This window comes from Columba livia, chromosome 1 (assembly GCF_036013475.1).
Source record: "Columba livia isolate bColLiv1 breed racing homer chromosome 1, bColLiv1.pat.W.v2, whole genome shotgun sequence".
Taxonomy (NCBI): Eukaryota; Metazoa; Chordata; class Aves; order Columbiformes; family Columbidae; genus Columba; species Columba livia.
Window position 1 is genome coordinate 66,094,756 of NC_088602.1, and position 18,090 is coordinate 66,112,845.

Sequence of the window (18,090 nt, forward strand, 5' to 3'; positions counted from 1 at the left end):
ATGCAGAGGCTTTTTATTTTTTTTAAACAATAACTAGTGGCAGTTGAAAGTGCCCCGAGGTTTCTTCAGGTGGTGACAGCATCAAAACCATAGCCATCAAAGAGGAAATGCAGTTCAAAATATATAGAATCAAGGGTGCATTTTTTGATTCCTGAGCTAGCTCAAGCATCACTGCACAGTACTGTAGTGCTCTGCATAGGGACTCCCTGAATGATTTCTTCAGTAAGCAGGGCCCCACTGGAGGGGATCACCTCAATGACTTTTTATCTTTGTGGCATTTCTAGAAAGAGTGTGTCTGTGCTTTTCAGACTGCAGAGCTGCAAAGCTTTGAGTTACTACTGGCAGTACTCCGTCTCGTGCTTGCAGATGAAATATTCCAAGGAGTCTCATAAACCCATTGCACAAGCTGAGAGAAGGGATAGAAAACTGCATAGCTTGTAATACTGCAATATTATGGTATTGTCTACTGCTGCAGTATCCCCTGCTGTGTTTGGAAGGTCTCAGGCATACCAGGACCATGTCTAATCAGTCAGGCAGCCAGTAGTAATTCATAGCCTTGACTGCCGAGTTCAGCATGGCTAAGGTAGATATATGCTCCAGCTCAAGAAAGTAAAGTCCTCTTTCTACAGTAGTTTGCTTTTTGATAGTGCCACTTTAACTCTGTTTCTGAATTTGCTTGCTTATTTTCTAAAGAATAGTTAAGAGGTACAACACTTAAAATACCTCTCATTAAATACTTGATATTATTTCCACATTTGCTGGCTTTTAACATTTTAAGTAAATGAGGCAGGAACATTAACAGCCAGACAATGATACAGCTATACAAAGACAATAAAGCTGTGGGATGGACACTACTGGAGATTCACAGCTCAAAACTGCGTTATAAGTGCAGAACAGACCCAGTAAGTATGTGCGATAGTTTGAAGTCTTCCTCACCTTACCACTGGATTAAAGTGAGCCTCTTTAGAGGTGTTTTCCTGCCCGCCCCCCAGCCTCCCCAGTTGTTTAGAATCAGCTATAAAGCAGAAGTGTGGTCAGTAGCAGCAGAGCAACAAGAATTGATTGTCTATTTCCCCACTGTCCAAGTTTCTCAGAAGGTAATATTTGATACCACATCAGTTCCACTGCGGTTTTGGGCTGTAAAGCAAAATTGAGTTTTTTATTTAGATCCCCTAAACAAAGCAGTTTTATTTTTGTTCTTTGAAATGCACAACCATTTTAAGCAGAAGATTCCTCTCATTTTCCTTCCAGCTGAAGTGAGGTTACAAAAGAAGAAAATTTCAAGTTCCATGTATGAGAAGCACTCAGGAAAATGTCAAGTGACTTGAAAAAACAGGTATGCTGAGTAGAAGTGTCATCAGGATAAAGGCAGATTGGATCAAGACTTGCAGCAGTGGTGACTGGTGCATAGGTCTTGGAGGTGGTTCAGAATCGGGATGCTACTTCTCCTGAAGTTTTGGAAATCAGGAGGTAGTTATAGGGATATGGTGATGCTGGAGGGAACACAGGACTGTCATCTGGAGTTACCAGTCACTGGCTGAAATGCTGGAAAAATAGTAGCTGTTGAGAGCGTACACGGAGTACATAAAGTATGTATTATATTAACAATGTTACATATTCCAATAAAGTGCTTTTAGAAAGCAAATGTTGTATACTAAAAGCCTATTTTTTTTCGCTGATTCTCTGATGCCCAGGCCAAGTGAAATTGATTTTAAACTAAAGACACCGGTGTGCCTGTTTCTTAGAACAATGTGCTTGGCAGAAAAGTGATATACTAGAATTCACATAAACTTGGATTCTCTGACTCCTGGAAAGGAAACTGTGTACGTTACCCACTGACAGAGACGTGGGCTTCTCTACAGCATGCCCTTGGGCATGTTCTGTTTAAATGGCTTGAAAATATGTGGTTGTTCTACATGTGCTTGTCCATACTCAGGTTCTTTATGGAAACAGTGACATTTACAGTATCAGCAGTCTGAAGTACTGCTTTTGCCATAGGTTTTGATGGTCATTTCCATTTACTGAAAAAACCTAAGCAGAGATCTTGACATGATGATGGTGTGGGAGATTTAACAGACAAAACTGTTACCTGCATGCGGTAATAAAGCTGGAAAACACTTTAAAGAAATGAAACTTTCCTTTATCTGAGCCATGCAAATTCTTTTCCTTTAATTTCTCTTCCCTCATGGTATAAAACTATGTAAGTCTGCTCATTCTTTCATCAAAAATGATTCAGACCTGAGGGACACTTGTAATTTGGAAGTAATTAGTAAATAAGTCAGATAAATACTATCCATTGAGAATTGTGAAAGCACATTGCATAGGATTCTTAAAGAGCTGTATCAAATTTGAACAATTAAAGCTTAAAAAAATTATCAGTAGTTAGTATGATAAGTCCATTTCATCATAAATTAGTTCACTGTTAATAATTTATGCTGCTTTCGAAGCAATCTGGAGAGACTTAGCAATCTCAAAAAGTGGTTAAAATAGAAGAAAGGAAAATCTGTAGAAGTACAGCATCTTCAGACTGAAATGTGGTGATATCCAGGTACCTGGTTTGCAATAGGAACTTGGGGTGTGTGCTGCCAGTCAGTGCTCATGTGTAAATTCAGTCAGTGGGGTTCTGTGTCCAGAGCTGGACCTCAGGGCTGTTGGTGGGGGTGCTCCTGCTTCCCCAGCTGACTTTAAACAGTATTTCTTTTAGGGTGCAACATATTGTCTGTCTGCTTGTTTAAGAAAAGCTTAGGCTGAAATTGAAAACTTAGAGCTTGTGTGACTGTTGAGGGTTACAAAATTGGGGCCTTTAGTGGAAAAGCAGAACATGAGGTACAAGATATGTTTGAATAAATGTGGTTTGTAAGTAAACCAGTCTAGCACTGCTTGTAAAGTCCTCTTAAAATCTTTGTATTCATCTAGTTAAATGTCACTTCGGGATTGTGAGATGCTGCAGGCTTCTACTGTAGCTTTGTAGCAGCGCAGGACTGGGGTAATGGGAACGCACAGGGCTGTGTCATTCCTCCCTGGGAATAACCTGGTGTCTCTCATGACCCTCCAGGGACTGCTTGAGGTAATACCAGATTTCATATTTGGTGTTTTTATACCATACATTTCACTATAGTTGCTAGAAGTGCTATGAAATTGTACGATGCATTAAAATAAAGTACAAGTTACAATGCATTAAGGAAATATTCCTATATAGAGTTCCTTCTGCTGTATTGGACTGGTAAATTTTGTTTCATCAATTCACCAAACTGTGTTTAGCAATCAGTATGTTTACTACTAGTGGCAGGTTTCCTACAAGTGAGTGCGGATTAGCAGCACTTTGCTGTACTACCTCTTGTCCAAATACAGGTTCACAAGAATTTTACTCTTTGGCCTCAGCAGGGCAGGGGAAACAGCAGGTGTTGCACAGATACCGAAAAATCCAAGAAGTTTGGAGTAGACTGAAGACAGCTGCAGACCAGAACAAGAGTCCCATCACTGCTTAGTGTAATTTATGATTGCTGCAAGTATATATTTTTGCATTTTTGTACCCAAATTTAGTATGGACTTCAATGTGTTTTTCTCCAGCAGTTAAGAAACAACCTGAAGAAAATAGGGAAACTTTGCTTTGCTTTGCTTACTGTCATCCTGTGTAGTATACCCCATACCTGCTATAGCAGTTTTAGCTGTTAATAAAACATCTCTACTAACAAACAGTAATTAGAAATATAGATGAGTCAGAAAATAAAAGCAAGAATCATGAAAATGTTAGAAACGTTAAGCATTAGTTTTTAGGTCAGACTTATTTTTTTTTGGTTTTGGTGTCTGAACAGGATTGAAGCAGGGCTAAACACCATCGACAGAATAGGTTTGATAGGATTGGTGTTGCTAAGGAATCAATCTATGTTAAAACAAAGATTTCTTTTTCAGAACAGTCTCTCTTTATGCTGGCAGAGAAAACCTGCTTCTGATTGATTTAGGGTGGCGAATTGGCTTCACTTTATTACTTGCTCTGTTCCTTTAGCACTTAAGAGCTGCAGACATGGATTGGGGCTGTATTACGCTAGGCAAGGTGCAAAACCACATAAAATATCATCTTCATCCTCACAAACTTTGTTCCTGACTCTCCAAATGGTTGGCTTGAATGTCGCTGATGGCCTTCCTAAATGGCAGATGGTGCCACAGTGCGGGAAAACTCAGATTTTCTGGGAAGGCCATGAACCTGAAGAGAAGCAAGCACTGTCTGAGAAGCACCCCCCTGGGAAAGCAAGCAGGGGGGTATGCTGGGGTGGAGGGCGTGGGCAGACCCCAGCTACTCCTTGCCATAGCCAGGAGGGAGCCGGTTCCCATGGGTGTGGAATAGAGGAGAAGGAGAGGGAGAGGAGATTTCAGGCATGTCTGACATCTTTCTGAGAGGACGCCTGTGCTCTGTGCCAGGCAAGAGGATGCGCTTCATCCGCATCTTCTAAGCAGATGCATCTGCATCTTCTAAGCAGAGCGTGCAAAAGCCAGGCAGGGGGTTTGCATATCTTGGCTACTTAAAGGCAGGCTTAGAAGGAGGGCTTTTTAATGAAATCAGTGATATTTCAAAGGACTGCCTGTTGGCTGGAAACCAAAAAAAGACATAGCCAGCATTTGAATTACTGACAAATATTGTAATGAAAAATTTCAGAATACCACCTGTTGAAGAACTGAAGAAAGGGGATATGTTACATGTATGCTGATTAGCTTCAGACTTCAAAGTCAGTATTTAAATGGAGACTTTCTGCTAGAGGTAAAGGCATGTCAACAACCTCTGCCAAGTATCTTAGTAAGAAAAGCATTTACTCTTTCACAGCTTCATTGTTAGTAGCCTGTAGATCTCAAAATACAAGGTTTTAGATTCTGTTGTCTCTTATGATGGTGAAAATTAGCATAAAATGGTAATTCCACAGTTGTATCCAGTAAGGATGGGCTCAGAATCTTATCCTGTCATTTCAACTTTTATAACAAAAAAAAATAATGCACATGATCTTGCAAACTAGTCAGCTCTGTCTTACTAACTCTCTTGCCTTGGTTTCTCACTATTTTAATGATATCAGAGCTTTCAGAGACCCTATTTTTTTTTTTTTTTCTGGTAACTCCCACCTTGTAAAGTCATTTGTACTTGTAGGGAGTGAATGGCAAGTGCTGGGAGAGAAGACTTCTTATGTGCTGTACATGGGCACTAATGACTGCACAAAGGGGGAAGAATCCAACAACTGTGATGTAATTGTCACTGTTCTCATGCTGTTTTCATGGTGGTAGTTCTTAGAGATCCTGTTTCTCTGCAAAATTTCCAGGCAGGTAGGATTCAGGTTCCAGTGGTTCGTGTCAGATTACAAACAGCTGTATCGCCCACAGAAGAGATTTCTGTTGATCTAGTTATAGTTTGAACTAATCTTGCCCTAAGCCATGAATAAAACACTGCCAAAATTGAGGAGAAAAAGAAAAAAAAAAATACTAATGTCACTTTATTTTGCTTTATGAAGCCAAACAAAACATCCTAGCTAGTGTAGATTGGCCTATTATCAGCATAGTCATGTCAAATATTAAAATATACAAAAAAGAGGGGAAAAAACTGTTCCAGTCCAGGAAACTTCAATTTTGGATTGTATTCGTAATGTAACAAAGCCTCAACTGACTTCATCCTTCAGTTTGGCAGGCCTTCTTCCAGGGTGAAACTTTTCATTCAAGCTTTTAGCCTAGAGCAAATAAGCCTACAGAAGGCATGTTTTTTGTCTGTATGTATATGAATGTATAGAAATGAGACATTAACAAAGATAATTTTAATAGAGCATGTAGAAAATTACATTGCTAATGTAAACAAATAGGAATTGTCACTGAGATAGAGCTGAGAAATAGAGAACAATTTATTTACCATTGTTCTGCTTTAGAGTTTTAAAACAAGGGCTTGTTTGCTTTCTGGAACAAATGTAAAAAGACAAACTATGGACTAATAAAAAAGTTAGTAATAAAAAGCAAAGCAAAACACAGTGCCTGTAGGACCTGCTTTATTGGAACGTACAGTAGAAACACGCTCTGTGGATGTAAAGTTTACTGCTATATTGAGATATAGATAATCAGTGTATCTCAGAAACATTTTTGCTTTAGAGTGGAAAATCAAAATTCTGCAACCATCTTTGTCTGGAAGTGATTGTAAGTTTGGTCAAGTTTTTTTGTGATGGGATTGAAACAGACCTTTTGTAACTGTGCTCTCTGTTCATGTGCGTGTTAGTATAAACGTTCCCTTCTTTCAGGAAGCAATTCAGATTGCCCTTTTTCAGTGCAATTACTGCTGTGTTAAGTTCAAGTAATATAGCATCTAAAAACATTTATGGAGCAAAGAAAAGAAGCCTTTTATTCTAACCTTGCCAAGAGCAGAAATAAAATGAGCTGTTGTGCTGGAACTGTAGAACTGCATGAGGATTTGTTAACGTCCTATTTCTCGTGGTTTAGTCTGTGTGCAGCCTGAGATTTGTGTGATTTAATGAGACTATGATTCGTTTATCCTGTCAAGCTTTAAATAAAAAACCCTCAAAGCACTTCCTTCCTTTTTTGAATTATGTGTTTTTGCAAGTACGGTATCAAAAGCGTTCCCTTAAAAAGAAGGAGAGGAACCAAATACAGTTATGTATGTTGGCTGAATTTATTTTTTTTTTTAGTGTTTTATTAGACACCGAGTAGACTATCCATTTCTCTGCACTTCTCTGTCTTGTTTCGGGGCATTAAGAGATTCCTGCCATCATGTTCAGTTACACATGACATCAGAGCATAGGCATGGGCTGCTCCTGAACTGTGCTTTTGCAGGGGGAAAAAGATTCAAACCTTATTCTGTGGGCAGGGAAGGATCAATCCCACAGAAAGCCAGGCTGTGCTGAAGATGGGCTGTCACTCCAGCTGTGCCTATAGTTTGCAGAATGTCTGCATGGAGTGTGAAGTGATGGTTCACGGGGTAGAAGAGAGGAAAATAGGTGCAGCTATTTTGGCTGTTAGTCCATTGCAAAACTCGATCCGAGGGTGTCCTGGTGCATAGGGTGGGAAGAGAGCAAGGACCGTGCTCCCTCTGCAAGGAGCGCAGTTGGTACCCCAGGGTCCCTTTCCCATGCACAGGGATGGCGGAAAGCCGCACATTGACCTGGGAAGGGCTTCTCAGAATAAGGGGGTAGGACATAGCACCGATCCTGCTGCTCACCCAGACCTCCCACCCTGTTGCAGGAGTGTGGTGGCCTCTTTCTCATCAGTTGCTTAGGAGAAATAGGGTAGGAAGCTCTGTGCCAGAGCCTGCCTTCAGCAGGAGTAGGGCCCAGCTGGTGTTTCCCTGCAGGGAAGGATGTGATTGTTCTGGTGGGAGGAAGTTTTTCCTGCCATTTCTCACCCCCTTGGTGCTGAGGTGTCCTTGACTCTGGCAGGTGTTGTTTTGCTCTTTCACTAGTGCCATGGGCACGGATTCTCTTCATTCTCTGCTGCTCACCCCTGCCCTTCGCTCTGCTCTGCAGCCGGTGTCCTGCTTCCTTCCCAGCGTCTCTGTCTCTTCTCAGCCTCTCCCAGTCCTCACCTCTTCCTCCCTGTGTTGGCATACTTTGCTTACTGACCTCACCTCAGCAATAACCGTAAATACATTAGTAAGGTGATTATGCATGAGCGGAGGATGCGCAAGTAAGTGGTGGCCATCAGTCTGATCACCTTGTTTCCACACCTGGCTTTTATCTGCAGCCAGCTTGCCCTTTCAGCCTGTCCGCCTCATTGCAAACACTCAGCCTTGGGCTTCCAAGGATCCTAATGCTGATCAGGTCCCCTGGGATCATCTGCAGTTCCTTTACAACTTGCCGTTTATGAGGGGGGGCAGAGATGAGCAGAAAAAACACGGGCTGCTCTGTGGCCTGATCCTCAAGGCTTTGCCTGTGTAGAGGAACTGCTGAGGTGGAAGAGTGTAGCCAGCTGGGATGGTGTTGGTATAAAGCTGGACCCTTCAGTGATTATCCAGTGGCACAATGAATTTCACTTTGGAAAAGTGACTTGCACTGTCTCTGGGTGTTTGCGGAAGTTTTATACTGATGTAAATAAGAGTTTTACCTGTTTGTTTATTTGCTTGTTTTTCTTGATGCTTGCATCAAGACACAGTGCTGTGGTAGCTGAAATATGACCAAAAACTGCCCAAAACAGTCAGCTGGTAATTCTGCAAGGGCAGAAAAGATATCTTAGCTGCTCCTCTACTCCTTGTGTGTGAGGACATGCTAGGGACTATGGCCAAAGAGGTGGCTTCTGCACCCATGTCCCGTGGTGGAACCAAGTGCTGCTGACATTTGCTGCAACTCAAAGCAGCCTTTAACCTTTTCATCTCACTGTGAACAGTGCCAGTGCACAGCAAAGGTACGGCAAGAAAAAATGGCAAAAAAGAGGTCAGAAGCAGGTAAGGCTGTGTGCATAGTTATATGAGGGGCTCCTTGAGAAGCTTTAGGGGCTGATTTGAGTTGTGTTGTGAAAATTGCTTATTTTGAGCACAACTGTGTGACAGTCCTGCCCTTTGTAGTTTCATTTGAGGAACCTGAAGGTGATTTACACTGAAATTGTTCTGGATTTCACATGCAGTGAAATGTAGTACATTTCTATAGAAACCCTCAGTTATGATAAGACCATGGTTGGCTCATAACCAGTCCTTCAAAGATGAAGACGTTGTGTTGTCTTTCCTGACCTGAAATTTGGGAGAAAATTCTGGCTGGAGTTTTGAATCTCAGTGTATATCTGAGCGAGAGCTGGCGTCATGGCTCATGAGAAAAGATGCTGCAGTTTGGGTAGATGGAGATTGACCTGAGAGGTGCTGTCAGTCACTGCAGAGCCACGCTTTCCCTGGCCCTTGATGCTGTGATGAACATTTCCATTGCCAGTGGGAAAGTCTGCATCTGAAGGCTAGGAGCTGGTATGGTTATTTTTACTTCCCTCCTGTCAGCCCACACTCACATAGCCTGTATGTGGTCTCTGGGCTGTGCAGGCAGCTCTGTGGGCTGTAGGAAAGTGATAGCTGGCTTCAGTGCCAGGCAGCTTGAACTTGATGATGGAGTGTGGAGAGTGGGTATCAGATACAGAGAAGATAGCTTTGACCTCCCACTGAAGCCTGGAGATTTATGCATCTAAGCCCCCGTGCTCCTACAGAATAATCTAGGACACGTTCCTTGGCAGAAGCCCCACTGAGCATTTCTCCAGCTGCCGGGTTGCCAGCTCGAGTGAGTTTTACTGCAAGTTTCACTGTATTTAGTAATTTTCTTCCAGCCTGAGATCCTGGAAGTGGGTCATTAGTAAAAATAAATAAATAATAATTAAAAAAGCTGCTCCACCTCCACCACCTTTGACGTGAAATCCTAGTTTCTATCAGAGAACCTGAGAACAGGCATGCTGCCTGCATCCCCAGAAGCAAAGAAGAACCTGAGACTCCACTTTCCAAATACCCTGGCTTAGGTCACTTGGCTCATATTTAACGGATGATTCAGGTTAGCAATACCATCATTTGCATAACCTCCCAAGCAATCTTCCCTAAGAAGATAACTAAATATAGCTTAAAAAGACACTGAGCAGTATTGGGGAAAAAAAAAAAAAAAAAAAAAAAAAAAAAAAAAAAGAAAAATTTAAAAATCCTACTTCTGAGTTGTTTGCATATTCTTTGTTTCAGGAGACATTCTCCTGTGTTGCCACAAATAATACTGAATGCAGCTTGACTCCTCTGAAAATAATGTTGAAGGAAGGAGCCAGATTTATTGGGACTAACAAGGAAGTTGTCCAAAAGAGATTCATTAATTAGGAGGCCTAATCACAGCCAGTAAGACAAGCGACCAGGCCATCAACAGACTAATATACATCTTTTGGCAGTCACCACTCCCCACAGGCTTGCCTGTCTGTTGCTGCCTACTGTATGGCTTGCACTGCAGAAATGATAATGCTAAAACCAACTTGGCACTTCCCACATGAGAGGATGAGTGTGTTTCCCCACCCTGGAAATGCAGCCTCCAGCTCTCTTGCCCGGTGCCAGGGGTTTCTTAATACCCTGGAATTAGCAGACTAAGAGATGGAGCAAACTAAAGGAGCATTTGCTATCTGTTCATGCCTCCTAAGCTTTCCATCAAATAAACCCTGGTCTGGTTCTCAGCCCTTTGGGAACGGTTGCCCACAGCTAACATTTGCTACCCCAAATAACCCTGAGGTGACCTTCTCACTAAAAAGCTGCAGCCAAGAAAAACCCTGTTTAACATAACAGTGCACAGCTTAGAACATCAACTTGAACCATCCTGACCTCTGAGCTGCTGGGGTCTGTACAAATTAATTTAACAATACACAGTGTTGAAAGGGAGGAATGTTTCAAAGGAATAATAATAAAAAAAAAATCTCCCTCATCCATCTCTTCTCATTTAAGAAATAGTCAGGAGGCCTACTTTAGAAAAATTAAAAGTGCTCCTTGTTGCAAAACAATGAGCTGTATAAGGGGTGGGGGGGAACACAGTGGATTCTTGCGTCTTAGCGTAGCGAAATGAAATTTCCCATAAATGGGTGCTGCTTTTGGAAAACTGGCGTTTAATTTCCACTGAGGAGCTGGCTTTATTTCCTGGGATGCTTCAAAGATACCCTTAGGGTTTGCCTTTCTTTTTCATAGCTGCTGCTAGTACTTTTATTAAGCAAATAAACAAGTCTGCCTTTTCTGCCCACCTCGCTGGTTTGTACCTCACCTCATGCTTTCCATGGCTTTCATGGAAATATTCTGGCTTGGTAAGAGAAAAGCCCCTCTCCATACAGTACTTGGAGCTTAGATCAGTTAATGATTGGAAAAGCCCATCAGATAGGAGACATAGCACCTACTGGGGCAAACAGCTCTATTACCTCTACTGAACAGGAACGTGAGTTGGGTTAAGACTTGGGGGCTTTCCCCAGGTGCAGATTTATTCCTCTGGTACTCCTTAGCTGGAGCTTTGACTCCCAACAGTCTCATTGTAACTAGGGAGGATTATTGCAGCAGAGGTGGTGAAGCTGGAGACAATAAGCAACTTTAATGATAATTTGGAAATTTGTATAGAATTGCCTTGACAGGTTGAAAGCTGTATAGACGAGCATAGATGAGAGAGGTGGAAGTTTCTTTGTGAAGCATCTGATGGACTTCAGTAATTACATCTATGAAACCACCTGTTTATTTAGCCAGTGTAGCTCATTGCAATCATAATTTTTGTTTTCCTACACTAATGTTTTTCTTTCTTCAATTGAATTGTGCTTCTGTCAGGAACACAGGGCATGAGCCTAAGCACATCCCCAGATGGTACAGAGGGAGATTCCTCTATGAGCAGCAGAGGGGTCCGCTGCCAGTGCAGTGGGGGGACCGTGAGGAACGCTTGGAGGGGCTGCCCTCTCCTCCCAGACATTCCTAAAGCCAGGGACTGCAAGGTGTGAGAAGTCACAGGGACTGAGGGGGAGAGGACTGGATGTTTAGTGCAGCGGGAGATAAGATAAACTGATATTTCTCCGGACTTACTGCAGCTTTCCAGGCACAGCCTTCAAGATCCTGTGAGGTTCTAGGGGTCCTCTTGCAACTAATACAGTAATGACCTTGAATTTGCTTCCAGCTCAGCTGTACTGCTGGAGGACAAGGCTTTTCTTGTGAGCAAAAAACATGAAAGCAGCACAGAGATTTGCCTGCATAGCTCCCGTCTTCAAGAGATTTGAGTATCCTTTTTGAGGCCCCACTTGCAACAAGGGATTGTAGATAAGCTTCTGCAGTAGTTAATGTGTAAACTTTACAGATTTATTCTCACTGGTGGCTTTCCTTTTGCTTGCAGTGTTGACAAATAGATTGCTGTATGCTGATTTTTTTTTCACAGCTAATTTTTTGCTACATGAAAACTCTAATCATGTGCATGCTCACATGTCCATGCTGACCAATAAAAATGTTGCTTTTATGACCTTATAAGTGTTATGGGAAAAAAAATAATTTGCTTTGTTTTAAAAATAATTGATAATGCAACTCATTCCTTTTTCAGATTGTAACCTGAATACCAAATTTAGGAGTCCACACTAATTCTTCATGCTGAGGCAGTCTGCTGCACCAAACACATGCAATCACAGACAATTAGAAACTTTCATCGTCTCACACGTGAATTAAGACTAAACCTTTTCTTTCTTACCAACTTCTGGTTATAAGACAACAAAACTGGGAAAAAAAATACGAAATCATGCGATTTTGCTATGGTTTGTGTTTAAATTGTGTTTGGACTTGTTATGTGACTGCGAAAAATATTGGTGACCTCTTCCTTTGTATCTTCGACTTCCTGCAAGCTTGTCTGTTTAAAAGATTCTGCAAGATGCTTCCTTTGCAGATCCTGTAAGAAATGTATATTCAGCAGGAGAAACATCTGACTGAGCAAAGACTAACTTACACAGTGTTTTGGAAGCCACGTGTTGAAAAGTGCTGGGGAAACACAGCAGGGAAAATGATAAAAAGGGATGAAAGCAGTTCAGACGAGTGAAGAATGCTGATTTAAAAATGCAAACCATCTGAACACTGATGAGTGGGCAGGTTGCAATAACTTCAGGGCAGACCTAAGTTGCACAACAGCCATATACTGTAAGTCGACTCCCACAGGACATTGACTGTAGTGATTTAAAATTGGATGGGGTAGGGGGGAGTGTCGAGGTTCTGCAGAGAGTAATCTTGCAGTAAGAGCAGCAGAGAGCAAGTAGGAAATGGGTCAGTGGGAGTAATAGCTTTTTTCCATGTGGTTTATGTGAACCAAGGCATACGTGTGTGGAGCACAGGGTTATCGCACTCCTGGATTTTTTTTTTCAGTGTACTCGAAATGAATGTGTTTGCAATGAAATTTGGTCATCCAAGTGTGAGATTATTCTCTGTTTGGACACTGCTTTGAGTCCCAAAGTTGGCTTGCTTTTTTTAATGTTCTGGGATTTGTCTTGGTCGTTAAAATAGACTGTGTTTGGAAATGTAATGCTGTGGCCTCACATTCCCAGGAGGTTAGCAGAAATCCTAGCCTGAAGTATCCCTGCTAATACCACCTGCGGTTTGTTCACGCCTCTGCATTGTGGTAGGCAATCTCCTCGTTTGTGCTGAAACAACTGGATGTGTGACCACACTGAAGTGGATAAGAGGACTGATCCAGTTTAAAAAAAAAATAAACCAAAACAAAAAAAACCCTCTGACATAGACTTCCCCTAATCCCCTGTTGTATCATTTTACTGATCCAGCTGTGTAGACAGGGGTGTTGGCAGTGGCAGGGGCACGGTGCAGGGATGAGGGACAGAGCAAAAAACACTTTATGCCAGTGTAAGTGCCAGTTTCTTTTCGATGTGAAAACACAGCCTTAGTTACAGGTTCAATCCAAAGTTTGCGCTCAACTTTGATGTAGTTTATCAGCTTGCAGAAAGGTGATAGAGTATGGTGAGTGTGGTTTTGGTCCCTCCTGATGGTCAAGTATAAGCAGGCAGGGTGTTACCAGAGGTGTATAGAGCTGTGAGTGCTGTTTGGACACAGTGTGATGAGATGGTGGCTCCTGAGACACAGGCTGTTAATGAAATTAAACCTGCCCCTGCTCCTGTTCCCCTTTTATGATCACAGCTGCCTGGTACATGTGGCTCTTACGTCCCACCATTAAGTAGCAATTGAAACAAATGGAGTTAGAAACAACAATACAAAAGAAAGGGCTTATTTTCAGTCAAGATCGGGTAAGTGATAGATCACTAAGTAGTATACTGAGCTACACTTCATTGTAGCACCTAAGGCTGATGATAGCCATTGTTCAGAAAGGTGAATGATAAGGCTTGTGATCAGGTAGGGCCGGACTTTCTTCAGCCAGCTTTGCCGCTGATACCCACACCACTTGATTAAGCAAGTGAGTTCATATAAGGACATAGCATGCGTGGTGGTCCAGCAATGTGTTAGTGTATTTTCCTTGGAACACAGCCCCCTCAGTCAGACTTCAGTTCAAGCTGGACCATATATCTCCCCACTAATGCATAAGCTGTCCAAAATTCCCGGGTATTAGTAGAGCACAGATTTCCAAGTCTAGGTCTGACATCTCCCCCTGCTTCCCCTTTATGTAAATCTCCATCATTATCCCAAAGGCATGTATTTAGTTAATTGTGCCAGCCGTTCCCCTTTTTGGAAAATGCATACTCCTCATGCCTTGACATGCAGAACTCTGTGCCACCTCAGTGTCTGTGCAGCATTCATAGCAGAGGTACAACAGCCACTCTCTTATTCGGGTCTGATCCTGGGCTGTGCTCCCCAGCAAATGATGTGGCCCACTGTTGCTGTACCAGTTCATGCCAGCTGGGGAAAAGTCTCCCCTCCAACCTGCCATGTGATGCTCTCCCCAGCTACTCCTTGATGGTACCCACAGACCACCATCCTTTCAGGGCCATGGGCAGAGGAGGGCTGGCCAGCTGAGAGTTGTGCTCCCTGCCTGATCCCTTTGTGGACAGGCTTGCTCGCAGTCCCGCTGCATGAGGACTTTCCACAGCAGAAGACAGCTGATGTTGTCCCCACTGTGCATACAGCCAGGCGTGGGTTTTGCTTTTGTTCTCTTACTGCTACGCTCAGTATAGCAGAAGCAGGCAGGCACATGATCTCCCTGAAGGCAGGATCCAGTGTTACTGTAGAAACTGGCCACCAGCTTCTTTTGTAGCTAGCAGCTGTCACTGTGTGGTTACAGCCAAAGCGTGTCACTCCTACAGTGTCTGCAGGCTCTGGAGTTTGTTTCTGCTTCTGAATCCTCTGCGCTACAGCTTGGAGATTAATTCTGCACCATCTATCAAAGTGTGCTAAAATATTTCTGAATTGTATCTATTTTTAGAACCATTTTTGATTAATATTTCATATTCTTTCCAGGTTTCATTTTCCTTCACCAATACTTCAAGGCACAGAGGAGCTGGTAAAGGCATTGCCATGAAACCTAACTTGAAGCAATGGAAACAACTCATGCTGTTTGGCATCTTTGCATGGGGTCTGCTTTTTCTGGTGATTTTCATCTATTTTACAGATAGCAACACTGCTGAACCAGTTCCTAGTTCCTTTTCTTACACTGAAACTAAGAGGCTTCTGCCCCTTCAGGGCAAGCAGAGAGTCATCATGGGAGCCATACATGATCCATCATTCTCTGAAACCATTGATGGGAATGAGGTGCTGCTTAATGAAGATCTCTTAGGTTCATTTAAATCGGGGACTGGAAGTATTAAGAAATGGACTGATTTGGAAGATGCCTTTAGAAATGAAGATGAGTTTTTTCCATCCCAGATAGGAAGAAAATCCAAAAGTGCTTTCTACCAAGTGAATGATGATTATTTATTTGCTGCTGGTCAGCCTCGACTGCACAACCACCTGCAAGAGATGGCAAAATTCATCTCAACTGATGAGGATAATCCAAAAGCAAATATTTTACAGAACAACTGGAGCCATCAGAGAAGAATGAAGAGAAGGAGCACAAAGCACAGGAGAAGCCAGATGCTTGATGAATCCGATGACTGGGATGGGTTATATTCCACAATGTCGAAATCCTTTCTTTACAAGCTTTGGAAAGGGGATGTCTCTTCCAAGATGTTAAACCCTCGACTGCAGAAGGCGATGAAAGATTATTTGAGCACCAATAAGCATGGGGTGCGGTTCAAGGGGAAACGAAACTCCAAATTGACAGGAGACCAGCTATTCTGTGAGCTAAAAGAAAGGGTGAATGTGAAAACAATAGATGGCAAGGAAGCTCCTTTCTCCACTCTTGGATGGGAAAAGCACGTTCCCCAAATTCCACTGGGCAAATTGTATACACATGGCTTTGGGAGCTGCGCTGTCGTTATGTCTGCTGGTGCAATACTGAATTCCTCTCTAGGGGATGAAATAGGTGGGTGAAATGCATCTATTCATGTGTATGTATACATATGTGTATGTGTTCATGTTTGTCTTTCAAAAGGTTCATTCTTCTCAAGCATAGGTCTGTAAAGCCTGGTTGTTCTCTCTCACCAGCTTTACCTAAGTGTGAGCTTATAGACTTCATTGAAGCTGTTCCATTTCAGGACAGTGTAACTGAAAGGAAAATCAGGCCCAAAGTCATAATTTGATTTAAAGAAACCAGTGATGCCTTCTTATCGTATTACAGCTTGTTGTATAAAGGAGGCACTGGTTTCATCAGATCTGCCGTATTTGACATTTTGCTGCAGCGTGTGTTTATTTCTTCAGCAGATTAGAGCCATGTTCTGATTTTATTTTGCATAGCTGTGTTGCACCTGTCTGTGTTTTACAGTGGCTCATAAAGAAACTGCTTGTGCTGTTGCTATCCCAGACTGAACTTTGCCTCCATGCCAAGTACACCATCCTTTTCATCTTTTGCATGTTTGGAGTTGACAGACATATAGAATTCAAACCCTTGAGCAGCCTCATGCACTGAGGTCAAGTCCCTTGACCTCTTTTCTGAAACTGAATTTTAATGAGTTCAAGTATCTCCTCCCATTGATTTTTCTACTGCTGCACTGAGTCAGTGGGGTTACACGTGTGCTGAGATGTCAACATCACACAGAATTCTACACTTCAAGGTGGGAGTTTTGTAGTAGCTATTCAGAAAATTATTGTGGAGCCATAAAACGAATCTAGGTCAGTTTTATTTTTTCCTTTCAAAAATAAATACTACCACTTGTATTAACATCTCAGTAGTTCTTCATTTTAGTAGTACATGTGCAGTATGCTGCAAGCACTGAAAGAAGGATGAAATGTATGTCTCAAACTTGCTTCTGGAGCAAGAAGAGTTATCTCCTTCAGCTCTCTGTAAAAACCTTTTGATGTGTACTCAGTAATCCTCCCATCTTCCAGGACTTCACATCGCAATACCTGCTTCATCACACTGTATCATCTTTGACACAGATGAATTTCCTTTAAATCTCTAGGATATATTAGAGCTGCTGTCATTATCCAACTACTCTAATAGGCTTCCAGCAGAGCACGGATGCCCAGCTGGCCTGTGGCTAAAATCACACCAGGGTAACCCCCAATTTCACAGGAAGCCTCACTGATTCAGAAGTCATTGTTACACCTTTCCTCAGTGTGTTATCTTTGACTGAAACAAAATCATTTTCTCTTAGTGTTGCCAAGTACACCCAGTTTACACTGGTATAGATTGGTGCTGTACTGGAGAAGAGCAGATGTACAAGAGCAGATGCTCTTTGGTAAGACCTACAATGAAATTTCACATCTCTTCCTACCTGTTGTGCAGGAAAGTGTGTGGTGCAGTAGGAGTCACGGAATTTTTTTTTCTAAGTATCTTCCAGGCCATGGGCAGGTATTTGTGACTGAGCAGAGAATTTGGCCCAGAACTGGGGCAGGGGGCAACTGAGTGCTTACAGCCATCCCAGAGGGACCTGGTGCAAACCTATGGGTCTTAGTGGTCACTGTGGCTCCTGGGAAGTGCTAATATACTGGAGACACCGTGCCAGCACTTCCTACTTAAAATGGAAAATGGGAGCTCTAGCATATGTTTCTAGTATTATTCCCATGGGGAAGACGTTACACTTCCCCTGCAGAATCCAGATTGTATGTGTTACAGCTGAGCTCTTGGCTGTGCCCTTCCACCTCCTTGAGAAACTGATGAGAATCTGACTGGGAAGAGAAAGATCAGATTTTTTAAGATGCTCTTTTTCCATGTGCATGCACAGCTGTAGAGAAAGACTGTCCTCGCCCAGAGCTGGCACCAGGGCTACCAGCTCTGGGTTGAAAATGTGAGACAACCTGCCAGTTTGGAGGCACCATGGGCAGCTGGTGTTGCTGCTCTGTGGAGTCAACCTGGCACCCATGCTTGAGCTCCTCCGTATCCACAGAGCAAAATGAGCAAAAGCAGCATCATTAGGGAGTGGGGAAAAACACCCCATGTGCAAGTTGTGTTTTTTGGGCCATGGGCTATACAGGACTTGGTTGATGAAGTTGCTGCAGGCAAAATGCTTTTACTATTTATCTTGCCAAAAGAAAAAAGTAAGGCTGAAGAAAGCAGTACTAAGAGGACCTTTCTCTTCAAAGGCCTTCAGCTCCCTCTTCTGTGTTCCTGTTAGAAATGCATGCAGAAATATTAA

General features: G+C 42.6%; 1 protein-coding gene across 6 annotated transcripts in view; it reads left to right on the top strand.

Annotated features, from left to right (window-relative positions):
- Positions 1-18,090, top strand: part of ST6GAL2 (ST6 beta-galactoside alpha-2,6-sialyltransferase 2) — a 178,078-nt gene that overhangs the window by 136,295 nt on the left and 23,693 nt on the right. For all 6 annotated transcript variants that reach the window (XM_065060087.1, XM_065060061.1, XM_065060070.1 and 3 more), the window contains one exon: positions 14,876-15,878. In XM_065060087.1, coding sequence (XP_064916159.1) covers positions 14,933-15,878 — 946 coding nt within the window. In that variant the 5' untranslated portion in view covers positions 14,876-14,932. The remainder of the gene's footprint in view (positions 1-14,875; positions 15,879-18,090) is intronic.